This window comes from Suricata suricatta, chromosome 17 (genome assembly GCF_006229205.1).
Source record: "Suricata suricatta isolate VVHF042 chromosome 17, meerkat_22Aug2017_6uvM2_HiC, whole genome shotgun sequence".
NCBI classification, from domain to species: domain Eukaryota; kingdom Metazoa; phylum Chordata; class Mammalia; order Carnivora; family Herpestidae; genus Suricata; species Suricata suricatta.
This window is the reverse complement of record NC_043716.1, coordinates 26,118,610-26,135,611: the sequence shown is the minus strand read 5'-3', so window position 1 is coordinate 26,135,611 and position 17,002 is coordinate 26,118,610. Positions and strand designations below refer to the sequence as shown.

The following is a 17,002-nucleotide window of genomic DNA, read 5'->3' as shown; positions in this document are numbered from 1 at the left end:
TGTGTTAAATTTGCAGTAGAGCTTGAAAAAAGTACCTTCTGATGGGATTTCATCTTTAACACTTTATAATCTTACACTTGCTTCTTGTCTTTTTGTGGGTTCAAGAGCCCGTTGAGTTGTGAAGAATTTGCTGCCTTCTTATGAGCTTGCTGACTTGTTCTATTGTGAAATTTCTTGCACATCTGAATATTGTGGAAGAAACAATAAAACTAAAAAAATTTTAAATGGAGTGGTTCTGTTCTTCAAATATTGAACTACACAGTACAATTTTAACTGAAGCTACTCTCCCAACCCTATTACAAGTTAATGGACAAGTAAACGCTCATAACAATTCTTTTAATTATACGAAAGTAAAATTCTATCACCTGCAGAACTAATATATGATGTATCTCTCCTAGTCTTTCCAATGCCTCACTTTTATTACATATATGGAAATGTTTACAGAACAATTTCTAATTACCAAACCCAAACACTTTACTATCTCATTATGCTTCCAGCCATCCTGACACACAGAAGTGATTTGGTCAGGATCACATAGCTAGAATTTAAAAGATGCTATTTATAGGGTGGCTGGGTGGCTCAGCTGGTTAAGGGTCCAACTAGATTAGGTCATGATCTCACAGTTCATGAGTTCAAGCCCCAAATCAGGCTCTACACTGACAGCATAGAGCCTGCTTTGGATTCTCTTTCCCTCTCTGCCCCTCCTGCACTCACTCTCTCAAAGTAAACTAAAACCAAACAAAAACCTGTATTTACATCTCAGACTCCAAAGCCCAATCTTAACTACAAAACTGTAATCTGTGTCCCCTTTTCCCCATTAAACATAGCTTCAGCATTTCCCAGAATGTTAACAGTAATAATTTATTGGCAGCCAGACCTCTTATTATATAGATACACCATGATTTATTTTCCTATTTACCTGCCATTAGCCAGATGTCTGTGTTTTGCTAGTATAAATAACCCGGTTATTAACATCTTTGTATCAGAATCTGTCCCTATGATTACCTTATTGCCAATACTTATTTAAAAACAAATAAGAGGCACCCACATGGGGCTTTATGATGACAACTCAGAACCTGGAGCCTGCTTTAGAATCTGTCTCCTTCTCTACCTGCCCCTCACCTACTAGCACTCTGTCTGTCTCTATAAAAATAAACAAACACTGGGGCACCTGGGTGGCTCAGTTAAGTGGCCAACTTTGGCTCAGTTTATGACCTCACAGCTTGTGAGTTCAAGCTCCGCTATCAGCTCAGAACCTGGAGCCTGCTTCAGATTCTGTGACTCCCTCTCTCTCTGCCCCTCCCTTGCTAAAACTCTGTCTCTGTCTCTCAAAACGCAAATAAACATTAAAACTTTTTTAATTAAAAAATTTTAATGAATAAACATTAAAATATAAATAAATTGAGGTGCCCAGGTCACTCAGCAGTTGAACGTCCAACTTCGGCTCAGGTCATAATATTGCAGTTTGTGGGTTGGAGCCCTGCATCAGGCTCTGTGCTGACAGCCTCAAGCCTGGAGCCTGCTTCCGATTGTGTCTTTCTCTGCCTTTCCCCAGCTTACACTCTGTCTCTCTCGCTCTCTCAAAAATAAGCATTAAAAGAATTTTGGGGTGGGCACCTGGGTTAGCTAGGAGCCTGGAGCCTACTTCAGTTTCTGTATCCCTCTCTCTTTTCTCCTCCCAGGCTCATGCTCTATGTGTGTGTGTCTCTCTCTCAAAAATAAATAATTTTTTTAAACTCAAAAAAAATAAGTTTAATTAATTAAATGAATACATAAAAGAAGGAAACACACACACAACTGGCAAGTAACAGTTTCTTCTTTTTTTTTACTTTTTTTTTTTAATGTTTTATTTATTTTTGATACAGAGAGAGACAGAGCATGAGAGGGGGAGGGGCAGAGAGAGAAGGAGACACAGAACCAGAAGCAGGCTCCAGGCTCTGAGCTAGCTGTCAGCACAGAGCCTAACGCGGGGCTTGAACCCATGAACGTGAGATCTGACCTGAGCCGAAGTCGGAGGCTTAACCAACTGAGCCACCCAGGCGCCCCAGCAAGTAACAGTTTCTAGTCATCCTGATTTCAGTTTCTTAGCTTTCATATAGAACGAACAATTGCGATAACATAGGCTGAATGAGAACAAAAGTAGTGTTGATATACAACAAAGACACACTAAAACAGCATTTGTTTTTTGTATAATTATTTTTTTTAATTTTTTTAACGATTATTTATTTTTGAGAGACAGAGTCAGAGCATGGGGGGAGGGGAAGGGCAGAGAGAGAGAGAGAGAGAGAGAGGGAGACACATAATCCAAAGCACACTCCAGGCTCTGAGTTGTCAGCACAAAGCCCGATTTGGGGCTCGAACATGAGATCATGACCTGAGCCGAAGTCGGAAGCCCAACCGACTGAGCCACCCAGGTGCCCCTAAAACAGCATTTGAAAGCAGAATTCATGTTGCTCAACATTAGCAGAAAGAAGGAACAGGAAAATAAAAGTGAGGCCGTCAGAGAAAAGCCAATTTATTATTACTAATGTTAGCTTTTATGGAGGACTCTAGGTCACATATTGGCAGTCTCATCAAATGTGACCATTACCTGTAATCAAAAATTTTCAAAAATAAAATTATATACATATATATAATGTACAATATAATACAAATATTTTTTTCTATCCTTTAATTTCCAAAGCATGCTCATTCCTATCTGACTGACCAATTGTACATAAATATCCTTTTATGATAGGCCAGGACATCCATTTTATCCCAATTACACAGAAACAAATACAAAATAGTGTTACATGACTTCCTTGTCTGAAATTATAAGACTGTATATGCATACATATTTTTAAATCCCTTTATTCCCATTCCATGTTTCTGGCTTAACTTTATTCATGTAATATCTGCCCTTCTTACAGGGCTCTCTCTTGTGAAAGGCATCACTATCCAGTTAACCAAGCCAAATCTCCTCTTCCATCTCCCCACTTCTAATCATCAAGTGCTAACAAGACATCTTCTTAAATCTTTCTGGAGTGGATCTCCTCTCCATTAGAATTCCCTTTTACAAGTCCACTTCTTCATAAGTCTGACACAAAAGATTTTAATTGCTCTGCTGCAGTTTTCTCTTCTTTAGTCAGTGGTGACAGCTAGAAAACAAATGACAAAATCTTTATTTCAAAATCTGTAATAACTGTGTAATTTAGTTAACTTCTGCTTTTTCTTATGTTTTCATAAGCTCATACTATGTCTATAATCACAAATTTAGGAAGGCAGGATAAAACAGATATTTGGCTATCCAAATACAAAGTACTCTTAATGTTTAAGCTTCTAAAGAACTTGCAATTAAGTTTAAGAAACAAGACCAATAAATCAAACAGTTTAAGGATTGTAATTTAACAAAATGAAAGAAATCACATTTGAATGCCATACTTTTTTTTTTAATTTTTTTTAATGTTTTATTTTATTTTTGATACAGAAAGAGACAAAGCATGAGAGTGGGAGGGGCAGAGAGAGAAGGAGACACAGAACCGGAAGCAGGCTCCAGGCTCTGAGCTAGCTGTCAGCACAGAGCCCGACGCGGGGCTGGAACCCACGAACGTGAGATCTGACCTGAGCCGAAGTCGGGGGTTTAACCGACTGAGCCACCCAGGCGCCCCTTGAATGCCATATTCTAAAAGCATTTTGAGAAAGAAATGTGAACAAAATAGTCTGGAAGTTTCCTCAGAAGTAGAGACTTGAGCTAAATTTTGAGGGATAATTAAGATGTTTTTAGCTGCAAGTAACAGGAATACATTTCAAAATGGATAAATAATAAGAAAATTTATTATCATTGCACAATAACTACAGAAAAAGGACAGAATTCAGGACTGGTTTATTCAGCAACTCACCATAAGGACTGGAATTTTTCACCTTATCTAATATCCTTGGTGGTGGTTTATCCTCAAGCTGATAGGAAAAATGGTTCTAGCAGTGCTAGGTATCACATCTATATACAACGTTTAGAAGAAGAAAAGTTTTCTATTCCTAGGGGTCTCTCAGCAGTGAGGAAACTCTAATTTCCTACTTCCAAACTTTCCCTCCTCACATGTCACATGGGTTACAAACCCATTACCGAGCCAATTTAGTTAAAGGAAAATCCATTTCCCTTACCAATGAGAAGTACCCCCTGAAGCCGAGGAAAGCACCAAGTCTGCCTCAGGCATGCGTCTCAAGAAAGTCAGTGTTCTATTGGGCAGCAAGGGAGAACACATGCTGAGAAAACAACCCAGCAACCTATCCAGCTAAAGCAGATAGGAGTAAAGCAAAAGGAAGAATAGAAGCCAAAGGGAAGTGTAAAGGGCACTAACCAAGAGGCTTGCTAAAACAAAGGTTCATAGGGAAATGATAGGAAGTACAACACGAAGAATCAAAGTTACAATTCTGCCTAACTATGTAGGTCATCTCTAGAGAGACTGCCGAATCTGGAACACACTATACCTGCAGAATAAGAATCTCTAGAGCCGTGCTGTCCAGAGAACTTTCTGTGATGCTGAAAATATTCTATATCTGTGCTATCTGATCAGTAGACGAAGAACTGAATTTTTTATTGTATTTAATTACTTTAAATTTTAATTTATATAACCACATTTGGCTATTGGGCTGCCCAGCTGGTTTAGCTCATCAAGCCACCATTTACCAAAAATATTCACACAGATAAAATGAAAAATAATCATATGCCTTTCTGCAACCCAAATAGTTACAGAATATCCCTCCTCTACCTCAAAAACAGGAAATGGTATTATTCTGTAAGGACTTTGTCCTCCAAGAGTCCATGTTTCTTGTGATAACTGCTCAAGAGATTTCAGACCACTCGTTTCATAAACTTTCAAAGAATTTTTCCAGGAATTAATCAATCCAAAACTTGTAGAAAATGTTCCTCCTTAACACAAATGTTTCAGAGATCAGTGGAATACCCCACATTCTATTTTTAATATCTTTTTAATTATATTTGTTTGGGGGGGTTGATTTGGTCATTTTTATTTTGGAACAAATCTAGTCCTTTGTGTGTGTACGTGTCTTTTGGTGATCACCTTTATAATTAAGTATATTTAAATCTTCATGTCTTCATATTAACTAAAAGTATTCCTTTCACCTCCTTTTGTGTTCTCCTCTCCCAATTTATTTTTTAGTATTACCAATTCAAGTGCTATTTTTTAATATCATCAATTCAAATATATTTTCTATCCTTGCAAATGAAAATTCTTGCACTCTGATAAAGATTATAACAAGAGGAGTGCCCGGGTGGCTCAGTTGGTTGAGCCTCCAACTCTTGATTTTGACTAGTGTGGTGATACCAGGGTGGTGGTATCAAGCCCCTCATCAGCTCCTCGCTAAGAGTGGAACCTACAAGGAATAATCTCTCTCTCTCTCTCTCTTTCTCTCTTCCTCTGCCCTCCTCCCACTCATGCTCTCTCTCTAAAATAAGTAAAATGGAAAATATAGATTATAGCAAGAGCAAAATACCTGAACAGTTTTACTTTCTATTTGTTTTCTGTTGTCTATAAACCAAGTACCATTTGCCCTAAGTAAATTTATCCCTTTCTTGTTCTTCATGTTCCCAAAATAATCTTAAAGGCCCTTTTGGTTATTTTAGAAAATTTCAGAAGCCTCAACTTAATCTAGTTGGCTTTCATAAGTATCCTCACAGTTCTGTCTCAATGACTGATACACCTCTTTCTACACTTCCTTTATAAGGTCTACCTTACATGTCTTTTAAACTCTGGGCTCATAGAACTATTTTTTTTAATAGTTTATTGTCAAATTGGTTTCCATATACACCCAGTGCTCTTCCCCACAAGTGCCCTCCTCCATTACCACCACCTCCCTTCCCCCTCCCCCTCCCCCTTCAACCCTCAGAACTATTTTTGTTTATATAACTCTCTACAGATGCTATTCTCTTTTCTCCTTCCACATTTTGATCATGAAAATTTTCTCTAAACTTTCTACTATCTCATTTTTAAAGTAGTAGATATAAGTCCCACCACATCTGACATTTCCCATCATGACCATCATTAAATCTAAAATATTATTTCCTTTTTTTTTTAATGTTTTATTTATTTTTGATACAGAGAGAGACAGAGCATGAGAGGGGGAGGTGCAGAGAAAGAAGGAGACACAGAACTGGAAGCAGGCTCCAGGCTCTGAGCCAGCTGTCAGCACAGAGCCTGACGCGGGGCTCGAACCCACGAACGTGATATCTGACCCGAGCCGAAGTCGGAGGCCCAACCGACTGAGCCACCCAGGCACCCCATTATTTCCTTTTTCAAGGTTTATAATCAATCCTTCAGTCATTTCTCCTTGTTTTTGTAATGTGATCCAAAGTAAAAGCTCCATTAGTTTTCTACCTTAAATATAATTATTGCTTATTGCAGATTTTTTTTTCAGAGACACAGATAACATGTGTCAGGGAGAGGGACAGAAGAGAGAGAAAGAAAGAATCCTAAGTAGGCTCCCTACTCAGCATGGAGCCCAATGCAGGGCTCAATCCCACATCCCTAATATCATGACTTTACCTAAAATCAACAGGCAGACATTTGACTGACTAAGCCACACAGGTGCCCCTGCAGGTACATCTTTTAAGTGAATGAAGACCATTACAGATATTTAGATGACTAAAACCTTCTATTGCTATTGAAACTATTTTCTGCACCACATTTTAATCTCAGTCAGAAATACAGTTTTTACTTTCTGTATTCAGTGGGGACAATTTTTATTACCATAATATTCAAAATATCATTTTTCAGGGTGTCTGGGTTGGTTAAACATCCTACTTCAGCTCAGGTCATGATCTCACAGTTTGAGTCTGAACATGTTGGACTCCCATGCTGACAGCTCAGAGCCTGGAGCCTGCTTCAGATTCTGTCTCCCTCTTTCTCTGACCCTCCCCCTATTGTGTGCACTCTCTCTCTCTCTCTCTCTCTCACTCTTTCAAAAATAAACATTTAAAACAAAAACCCAAAATATCACTTTTCTCTTTTCTCACTCACCTAAATTTATCCTGTGTGTCAATAAATTTATGGATTTCTGTACATAACTACATTTAATCTCTCCTCAAGATCTGTTTCCTTAGTACAAGTTTATATGCTTCTATTTTCAGGCTCTGATCACCAACAATGAAGAATATATGACTTGAGTGGTATTTATAAATGTTATCATATACATACTGTTTTTGGATTTTACTTATTAATGTGTCACCACCATTACTGTTTTTTGTTTGTTTTTGTTGTTTGTTTGTTTTAAGGAGATAGAAGTTTATTGAATTCCCCACAAGGGAGCAGTGGGCAGGACAGCAAAGAAGAAAGTATCTGCCATCACCCCTTCTGATTTAAAGGCCTACTTCCTATTCCCTCTGTGCCTTTTTTATTCTTTTATTTTCAAATTTTAGAGAGAAAGCATGAGTTGGAGAAAGGGGCAAACAGAGAGAGAATCTTTTTAAAAATTTATTTTTTTACTGTTTTTATTTATTTGAGAGAGAGAGAGAGAGAGAGAGAGAGAGAGAGCGAGCATGAGCAGAGGAGGGTCAGAGAGAGAGGAAGACACAAAATCTGAAGATAGGCTCCAGGCTCTGAGCTGTCAGCACAGAGCCTGATGCGGGGCTCGAACCCACCAACCGTGAGATCATGACCTAGAGCCGAAGTCGGACACTCAACCAACTGAGCCACCCAGGCACCCGCAGAGAGAGAACCTTAAGCAGGCTTCACACTCAGCACAGAGCCTGACATGGGACTTGATGCCACAATCCTGGGATCATGACCTTAGCTGAAATCAAGAGTCAGATGCTCAACCAACTGAGCCACCTAGGCACTCCTCCCTCTATGCCTTTTTTAATCACTCTTTCCTCCTCCATTATTCATTCTCCCCATGACATAACATCTGAGATACATCAGGGGCACCTGGGTGGCTCGGTTAGTTAAGCATCCAACTTTGGTTCAGATAATGATCTCACAGTTTGTGAGTTCGAACCTAGCATGAGGCTCTTTCTCTGCTGTCAGCACAGAGCCTGCTTCAGAATATCTGCCCCCTCTCTGCTCCTCCCGTCCTTTCATGCACACTCACTCTCTCTCTCTTCCTCTCTCTCAAACATAAATATTTTTTAAAAAATTAAAGGCAGCTCTTCCTGTCCATTATACTGTCCCTGTGCTTTAATAAAATCACCTTTTTGCACCAACAAAACAAAATAAAAAACCATCTGAAATACATCAAAAGTATCATTTCATTTAATTTACTTTTATGTTTTTATTTTATTTTTGAGAGAGAGAGAGACAGACCGCTACCAGGGAAGGGGCAGAGAGAGAGAGGGAGACACAGAATCAGGAGCAGGCTCCAGGTTCTGAGCTGTCAGCACAGAACCTGACAGGGGGCTCTAACTCACAGATGGTGATATCATGACCTGAGCCAAAGTCGGATGCTTAACCAACTGAGCCACCCAGGCACCCCTGAAGGTTATCATTTTAAAAATTTAATCACATACTGTTCTCTTTTCTGCCATTAGTAATATAAAGAATTATTGACCAAATTAACCTTGGTAGTCAACCTTTGAGATTTATTCTCACTACCAGTCCATAATTCAAATATCTTTTGTTCAAGGTTGGCAAAAAAATACAAACTCCCATGTATGCTGCCCCTAGCTGCATGCCCATAACAAAAGCTTTTGAGCAATGCCCAAAAACAGTTCCTTAATACAGCACTCTAAGCAGATATTATACCAGGGATAAAAAAAATTATATGGACATTTTGTGTCCATAAAATTAAGTTCTACTCTATGATTCCAACTACATGCAGGCTATCTTGTCTTTTGAAAGCCCTCAGCTTTGGGGATGCCTGGGTTGATTTGGGCTCAGGTCATGATCTCATGGTCATTAGATTGAGACCCATGTTGGGATCTGAGCTGAGTCAAGCTGAGTATGGAGTCTGCTTGGGATTCTTGCCCTCTCCCACTGCTCCTCTCCTATGTTTGTTTGTGCATGCTCGCTCGCTCGCTCTCTTTCTCTCCCTTTCTCTCTTAAAAAAAAAAGAAAGCCCTCAACTTTGCCTTCATGGTAAATGAAAATTCTATCAAATCCTTCAGTTGGCCATTTAAGATGATAGTGCCTAGGTCAGTAGTTTATATTGGGTTTTTTTTTTTCACTCCATCGTATCTGAAGAGTTTTACATAATCAGTGATAAAGGCTCACAATTACAAGAATTTTTACATAAAATCAGAGGGCAATGAGGAATAGAAAGAGAGAATGAAGGCCAGGATTACCCGAGCCCACCAACCCCACTGAAGAAAAGGAGAACAAACAAGTCACTGGTATAGATGCTTTCCGGATTTCTCAGTCTCACTAGTTCTAACACAAACTACAAGCTGGTAGATTTAAGAACCATTAGAAAGGTTTCTCTTCTACCATGGCTGTATAACCAAAGACAGCATACTTCTTTATTAACCATGTCAAGTCCACATGCTTATTTTAAAACAAAAGGAGATAAGAACTATTACAATTCAGGAATCAAGAAAATCTTTCTGTCAACAGTTCAAACTGAATGCTGAATCTCAAAATGAAAATGGGGACTCCTCTTTCAAAGAGACACTCAGAATTAAAACTCCACAAATCCAACTTGTCAACTGAAAGCATTACCTCCACATCTGTTTGCTTTTGTAGTTCTTGTATCATGGTCATAGTCTTATTGACAGTAGCACAAATGCGATTCTTACTCTCTTTCTGCTCTACAGCAATTGGTTTAAAGCGGGCATACAAAGTTTGATATCGAGACTTTATTGCTGACAATTCCTTTAAGAGTGTAACTGGATTTTTCTATATCAGGAAAAAAAAATATATTAAATTGTGAAAAGGAAAAGTTAAGCTTTTAAGAATTAAAGTACATACAACACATTCTACCATCCATTTAATTGAACACTGTATTTAATTACACAACTGTGTAACAGAAGATGGGGGGAGAGGAAAAAAGAAGCATAAGACCTAGATCCTATTCTCAAGGAATTTAAATGTTAGGTACAGAAATAACCCACAGGTACACACAAAATAGCAATATTAAAATAAGCAAATAAGGTCACATTAGATACATAACATTTGATATATAGTTCACAATAATTAATTATACAGTATTTTTAAAATACAATTCTATGTACTATTCAGAAGGCGATTAAAGGAACTATTTTGTTCTTAAAGAGTAAGAAAATTTAAAACCACTTAAAAATTCTTAAACATACTATTGTGAGGCTAAAGTATGTATAAGTACTATATGTATAAGTGCTAATTAACTGACTTCCCCATACAAATTCACAGCAACTCAAGAGACCATAAGTTACATTGGTTTTTCAAATATATTAAAATGTATGTATAAGTACTATATGTATAAGTACTAATTAACTGACTTCCCTATACAAATTCACAGCAACTCAAGAGACCATATAAGTTACATTGGTTTTTCAAATACATTTTAATATATCAATCAATCAAAAGATAAGCTTGTCCAATAGCATATAATTTTGATACCATTTCTCATATTTTCTTCTTGTTCCTATCTTCCTAATATCAACACTTGATTTCTATAAAACTATATATACTATCTTGGTTATCTTCCTACCCTTCAGATATCTCCTTCATGGACTTTATCTCTTGGCTATGGCAGAGACTCAGTTTATGGCCCTCTATTCCTTGTTTCCTTCGAGATTTTTCTTTAAGCTTTTGATGATGTTTTTTAAAATTTTTTTTTTTTACATTTATTTATTCTTGAGAGGCAAAGTGAGACAGAGCGTGAGCAGGGGAAGGGCAGACAGAGGAGGAGACACAGAATCCAAAGCAGGCTCCAGGGTCTAAGCAAGCACTCAGCACAGAGCCCAACACTAGGCTCGAACCCAAGAACTGTGAGATCATGACCTGGGCTGAAGTCGGACACATAACTAACTGAGCCACACAGGTGCCTCTGATGATATTAATAGTAAATAAGCATGATTCTACAGGCACCTGGGTGGCTCAGTCGGTTGAGCATCTGACTTTGGCTCAGTTTATGATCTCCCCATTCGTGAGTTTGAGCTCTGTGAGTTGGGCTCTGTGCTAACAGCTTGGAGCCTGGAGCCTGCTTCAGATTCTGTGTCTTCCTCTCTCTCTGCCACTCCCCTCCTCGTGCTCTGTCTCTCTCTCTCAAACAAACAAAAAAATAAACATAAAACATTTTTTTAAAGAAAGATGATTCTCACAAGAAGGAAGAAGAAGTGAAACTCTAACTTGAAAACTGATAAAATAATTCTGCAGGGAGTGATCAAGACCTAAAGCATGAGCAGTGGAAGAAGAAAAGGGACAAGGGTGCCTGGCTGGCTCAGTTGGAAGAGCACACAACTTTTGATCTCAGGTTTGTGAGTTTGAGCCTCATGTAGAGATTACTAAAAAAATAAATTAAACTTTGAAAAAAAAAAGAAGAAAGAAAGGGTCAAAAGAGAGATACCATGAAAACAGTTAAGAGAACTTAGTGGTATATTTGAAAGGAGCAAAGAAACTATAGATGACACCAAATGTATAGTCTGGTATATAAAGGAATGTGTATATTAATGATGCCTTTTCCCATCCTTAGAAGAAGAAAAGAAAAAACATACCAAGAAACAGCTAGCTAAAGCCCAAATTCCAATTTTATGGATGTAAAACATCCGAGTTGCTATAAGATTACCACGGTTTGCAGCCATGCTTAGACGGTGGTTCTTTGTGTAGGCTGTTCAACAGTGTTGTGCCACCCAACAGAAGGCAAGGCCAGACTCACAGAAGGGTGTTTGTCTAGAAGAAAGCAACACTAATAATCCACACAACCTCTTGAATTTGTGTTATATTGCAGAAAGCCTTATCAGTTTAGTAATTCCAGTTAATCTACCAAAATAATGTAATTATGTTTATTTTTATAAGGTATACAGCAGTGATCTCCTATTTTATCAGTTTTTCAATAAAGTTTTGATTATGGGGGGGAAAGATCTGCAAGGAATATGCTCAAAAGAAAACAAAATTATCTTTCTGAAACAAATATAGGTGAGGAACACAGTAATAGGAGCTTATAGTTTCTGTACCTTTATATTTAAGTGGATTTGTATTGAAAAGTGTTGACTTTTATGCAGAATTACCAACAGACTCCAAATCACAGTAGACTAGAATAAGGAAAATACAGCTAAACAAAATGATATGTATGTATGTGAATATGAACACACACACACACACACACACACACACACACAATCATGGTGGTTGGTACATAGTAATGTTCAATGAATGTTTATTACACTGTCACCATGTAGAGATATTAGAAGTTAGTGTAACTAGTTACTTTCCTGTTCCTTGATATATATATATATTCATTAGAACTAATGTCAGTGAACTCAACAAACATTAAGATCATGGATTTCTTCCCAAATGTAACACAAATAAAGGAGGAGTTATTAGATAAATATTATGAGTATTAAAGTTATAGTTCCTCAGGGCACCTAGCTGGTTCAGTCGGTAGAGCATGTCTATCCTGACAGCTCAGAGCCCAGAATCTGCTTTGGATTCTATGTCTCCCTCACTCTCTGCCCCTCCCCCACTAATGCTCTGGCTCTCTCTCTCAAAAACAATAAAACATTTTTAAAATTTTAAAAAATTGCACACCAAATTGCACGGCAAAGGAAACTGTCAACAAAACGAAAAGGCAACCTACTTAATAGAAGAAGATAGTTGCAAATGATATATCCAATAATGGGTTAATACCCAAAATATTAAAAGAACTCCTATAAATCAACACCAAAAAAACCCCACAGAAAATCCAATTAAAAAATGGGCTGAGGACCTGAACAGTTTTCCAAAGAAGACATACAGAGGCCAACAGATACATGAAAAGATGCTTTATATCACTAATCATCAGGGAAATGCAAATCAAAACTACAGCAAAATGACACCTTACACCTGTCAAAATGGCTAGTACCAAAAAAGACAAGAAATAATAAGTGTTGGTAAGGACGTAGAGAAAAAGGAACCTTCATGCACTGTCGGTGGAAATGCAAATTGGTGCAGCCACTGTGGAAAATAGTATGGAGATTCCTCAGAAAATTGAAAGTGGAAACATGTGATCCAGTAATTCCACTACTACTTGGTATTTACACCAAAGAGAACACACACACACACACACACACACACACACACGAAACCAAAAACACTAATTGGAAAAGATACATATACACCTATATTTATTATAGCATTACTTACAATTGCAAAGATATAGAAGCAACCTATGTGTTCACTGATAGATGAATAGATACAGAAAATGTGGTATATATGTACGACAGAATATTACCCAATAAATACAAATGAGATCTTGTCATTTGAATCAACATATTGAGACCAAAAGGTATTATGCTAAATGAAAATAAGTCAGACAGAGAAAGACAAACACCATATGATTTTGCTTATATGTAGAAACAAACAAACAAAAAAATGAACGAACAAAGCAGAAACAGAATAATCAATACAGAGAACAAACAAAAGCAACCAGTAGTTGCCAGAGGAGAAAAGGATGAGGGGATGGTCAAAATGGATGAGGAGAGTGGGTGGTAGAAGCTTCTATGGTATCGTTATACTGCTGGATGGTAAGAGATGGTAGTAGCTACAGTTGTGGTGAGCATAGATAGTATAATGTACAGAGCTGTCCACTCACTATGCTGTATACCTGAAACTAATGTAACATTCTGCATCAACCAACTTCGATTAAAAAACAATGGGTTTTGGGGGGGGGGGTGAGGATAAAAAAAGAAATGTTATTTTAATTTGAATTTGCACTTCCACCCAATTCACAATAATTCTTAATTGCATAAAAATTTTTCAAAAGTATATGATAATTGTCTGTTGGCAAATCCTGTCAGAGGTAAACATTATGATATAAGTGGTCAATTAATGTTAATAGACAATGCTTAAAAACTGTCTCCTTAGGGTGCCTGGGTGGTTAAGCGACCAACTTCAGCTCAGGTCATGATCTCCCGGTTCATGGGTTCCAGCCCCTCATGGGCCTCTGCACTGGTAGTGCGAAGCCTGCTTGGGATTCTCCTCCCCCCCCACCCCACCCATTCCCCACTTGTGCTCGCGTGCTCTCTCTCTCTCTCTCTTAAAACTAAACTTACAAAAAAACTGCTTAAAAAATTGTTTTTATCTCCATGGGCATGTGTACATGTAGTTATAATTTTATGCTATATAAACAGAGTTAATATTTCTAATCAATCTAAACTTAGAATAACGAAGTATACAAATACTAAGTATGTAGGTTTTTTTTTTAATGTTTTTTATTTATTTTTGAGAGATAGAAAGAAACAGTGCGAGCAGGGGAGGGTCAGAGAGAGAGGGAGATACAGAATCTGAAGCAGGCTCCAGGCTCTGAGCTAGCTGTCACACAAGAGCCTGACGCAGAACTCGAACCCACGAACCATGAGATCATGACCCGAGCCAAAGCCAGATGCTTAACCTACTGAGCCACCCAGGCACCCCTAAGTATGTAGTTTTATGCAAAAACCACAGTTCATATAACAAATTTATAGGATATCATCTTCCTCAGAAAGTATCATGACTGCCATGGTTTCTCTTATTTAACCACTACTCCTAGAGATAGCTATATTCTCTCTCAGAATTTCAGAGGCTTCCACAGTAGTTGGTACCTTTGGATTCAAAAGTTCTTGATTAAGGTTAAAAAGAAAAGAAGCCAGGACACCTGGGTGGCTCAGTTAGTTAAGCATCCAACTTTGGCTCAAGTCATGGTCTCACAGTTCTTGAGTTTGAGCCCCACATCAGGTAAGCTTGAGTCCTGTACCACGTGAGCTAGAGCCCCATTTCAAGTGAGCTTGAACCCCACTTCAGGATTCTCTCCCTCTCTCTCTCTCTGCCCCTCACTTTCTCTCTCTCACTCAAGAAAAAAAAAAAACAAAAGAGAGAGAGAATGTGAATCACTAAAAAAATAAAAAGGAGCCACAAATTTCCTTGTCTATGGATATAATCTCTCTGGAATGCTGTGATCAAGCTTCCAATACAAAAATATTTTAAGATTCTATAAATTTATTACTTAATAATTTAACTTATACTGCTATTAGAAATACTATCATAAAATCTTTTAATAAAATAATCTGTTAAAAATATATTTTTTTGCAGATTACCTTGCCTGCTGTATCAGAATGATTAGTCTTGATTTCATATTCCAGCCTGTATTGAATGTAATCCAGATCAGAGTCAGCTTTCTGGAACTAGAGATCAGCATAAATCATTTTTTGTGAAGCAAAAGACATACTAATAAATATGATAACTGTTAACTATTCTTTTATATTTATATTTTTTAGCATTCAATGAAATATACTAATTTTGAAATATGGGAATAAAAAAGTATATAAAACCTCCTTCATATAACATATATATTATATACTCATAATATATGGGTATATATAATACCTATGCTCTATTAAAACTTTAAAAACATTTAACATTTTGAAAGTTGTTTTTCTATGCATCTCTCTTAAATTTAGAGCTGAAATTAAGACACTAAGTAACCCCTGTCACATATTAATACATGAACTAACAATGGTTTCCAAAATTCCCAGGGTCACTAATACTCTCATCAGTTAGGAACTATTTTTTCTACATCTGGTAGGAAATGTTCAAGCTAAAGCACAGAACAAATTTATTTTCAGGGATACTTGCAATATTACCATCATCTACAACCATTAAACAATGAACTACAAATATTTGCCACACAGACCAAAATTAGAGACCTTAAAGAGACATAAATTATACAAGAAAAGCTACATATAGTACAGTAGTAGTAGTCTGAATTAACTTAGTTTACTGAAACTGAGTCCCAGCATAGGTCCTTAATCTTCAGTAAATCTCTAAGGGAGAAATAAAGGGGGGTGGGGAGGACTAACACTGGCTGTAAAATATATATATGCATACATACAGAAAAGTTGGGAAGGATATAGATCAGAGTGTTAAAAGTGGTGTATCTCTAAATGTGGTATAAAGTATTCTTAATTTTTGGAAACTGGGTTTCTTTTGGTCTTAAAGCATGTGCTGCCTTGAATTTTACAGGGAAACAACCAGGGTTCCTTGAGTTTACTATGAAAGGCAAAACATAGTTTCTTCAGGGAATATCTCCCATTCTTAGGCCACAACAAAGAAGACTGCTTTGGGGAGAGGGTTCAGACCTTACAATAGGGTTAGGCTCTGGCCTGGAGATTGGTTCTTGACATTTTGAAGCCTTTGTGGAAAGAACAAAAGCCAACAAAAGTGTTAAAAGTAGTTATCAGGTGTAATGAGAAGTGATGTACAACTATTTTTGTTACAAAAAAGGTAAACCAAGAGTTCTGCTTTTGAATGTGGAGTAAAATAAAATGGCTCTCAGAAGTTAAAATGCTTCTAAGATCAGAACTGTCAATTGAACAGAAGATCAGAGATACACTAAAGCTTCTATCCCTAATGATTTCTCTCATTATTGGCCTAAATTTGAATGAAATACTTTGTAATTACCAAAATTCTATCTTTAGAACCAAAAACTTTTGGAATAGAAATAAAAGAAAAAGAGAAAGTCAGTTTTTGTTCTTAATTTTTTTCTAAGAATCTGTATCTGATTTGCATCTCTAACAGCAGGGAGTTGCTGTGAATCAGAAAAACAAATACAGAAGTTCTTAGTTAAAAACTGTACTTAAAATGTTTTTCAGGGGCGCCTGGGTGGCTCAGTTGGTTAAGCGTCTGACTTCGGCTCACGATCAGTGGGTTGGAACCCCGCATCAGGCTCTGTGCTGACAGCTAGCTCAGAACTTGGAGCCTGTCTTCAGATTCTGTGTGTCCCTCTCTCTCTGACCCTCCCCTGCTCCTACTGTCTCTCTCTCTCTCAAAAATAAATAAAAACATTTAAAAAAAATTTTTTAAGTTTTTCAAAAATGAGGCTTTTCATTTGCTTATATGCTTGTCAGATTAGCTGCCGTGAT

General features: G+C 37.4%; 1 protein-coding gene and 1 long non-coding RNA gene across 4 annotated transcripts in view; one reads left to right on the top strand and one right to left on the bottom strand.

Moving 5' to 3' along the window:
• The window catches only part of LOC115283007, an 18,849-nt gene extending 3,512 nt beyond the window's left edge, over positions 1-15,337 (top strand). Inside the window, exon 2 of the long non-coding RNA XR_003904844.1 lies at positions 15,174-15,337. This is a non-coding gene — a long non-coding RNA (uncharacterized LOC115283007). The remainder of the gene's footprint in view (positions 1-15,173) is intronic.
• Positions 2,486-17,002, bottom strand: part of SKA2 (spindle and kinetochore associated complex subunit 2) — a 36,061-nt gene continuing 21,544 nt past the window's right edge. For 2 of the 3 annotated variants that reach the window (XM_029929268.1, XM_029929267.1), the window contains exons 2-4: positions 15,179-15,265; positions 9,648-9,824; positions 2,486-3,137 (exon numbers count right to left, since the gene is read on the bottom strand). In XM_029929268.1, coding sequence (XP_029785128.1) covers positions 3,069-3,137; positions 9,648-9,824; positions 15,179-15,265 — 333 coding nt within the window. In that variant the 3' untranslated portion in view covers positions 2,486-3,068. Of the gene's footprint in view, positions 3,138-9,647; positions 9,825-11,623; positions 11,781-15,178; positions 15,266-17,002 lie in introns of those variants that run through there. The other variant, XM_029929269.1, reaches the window with a different exon arrangement.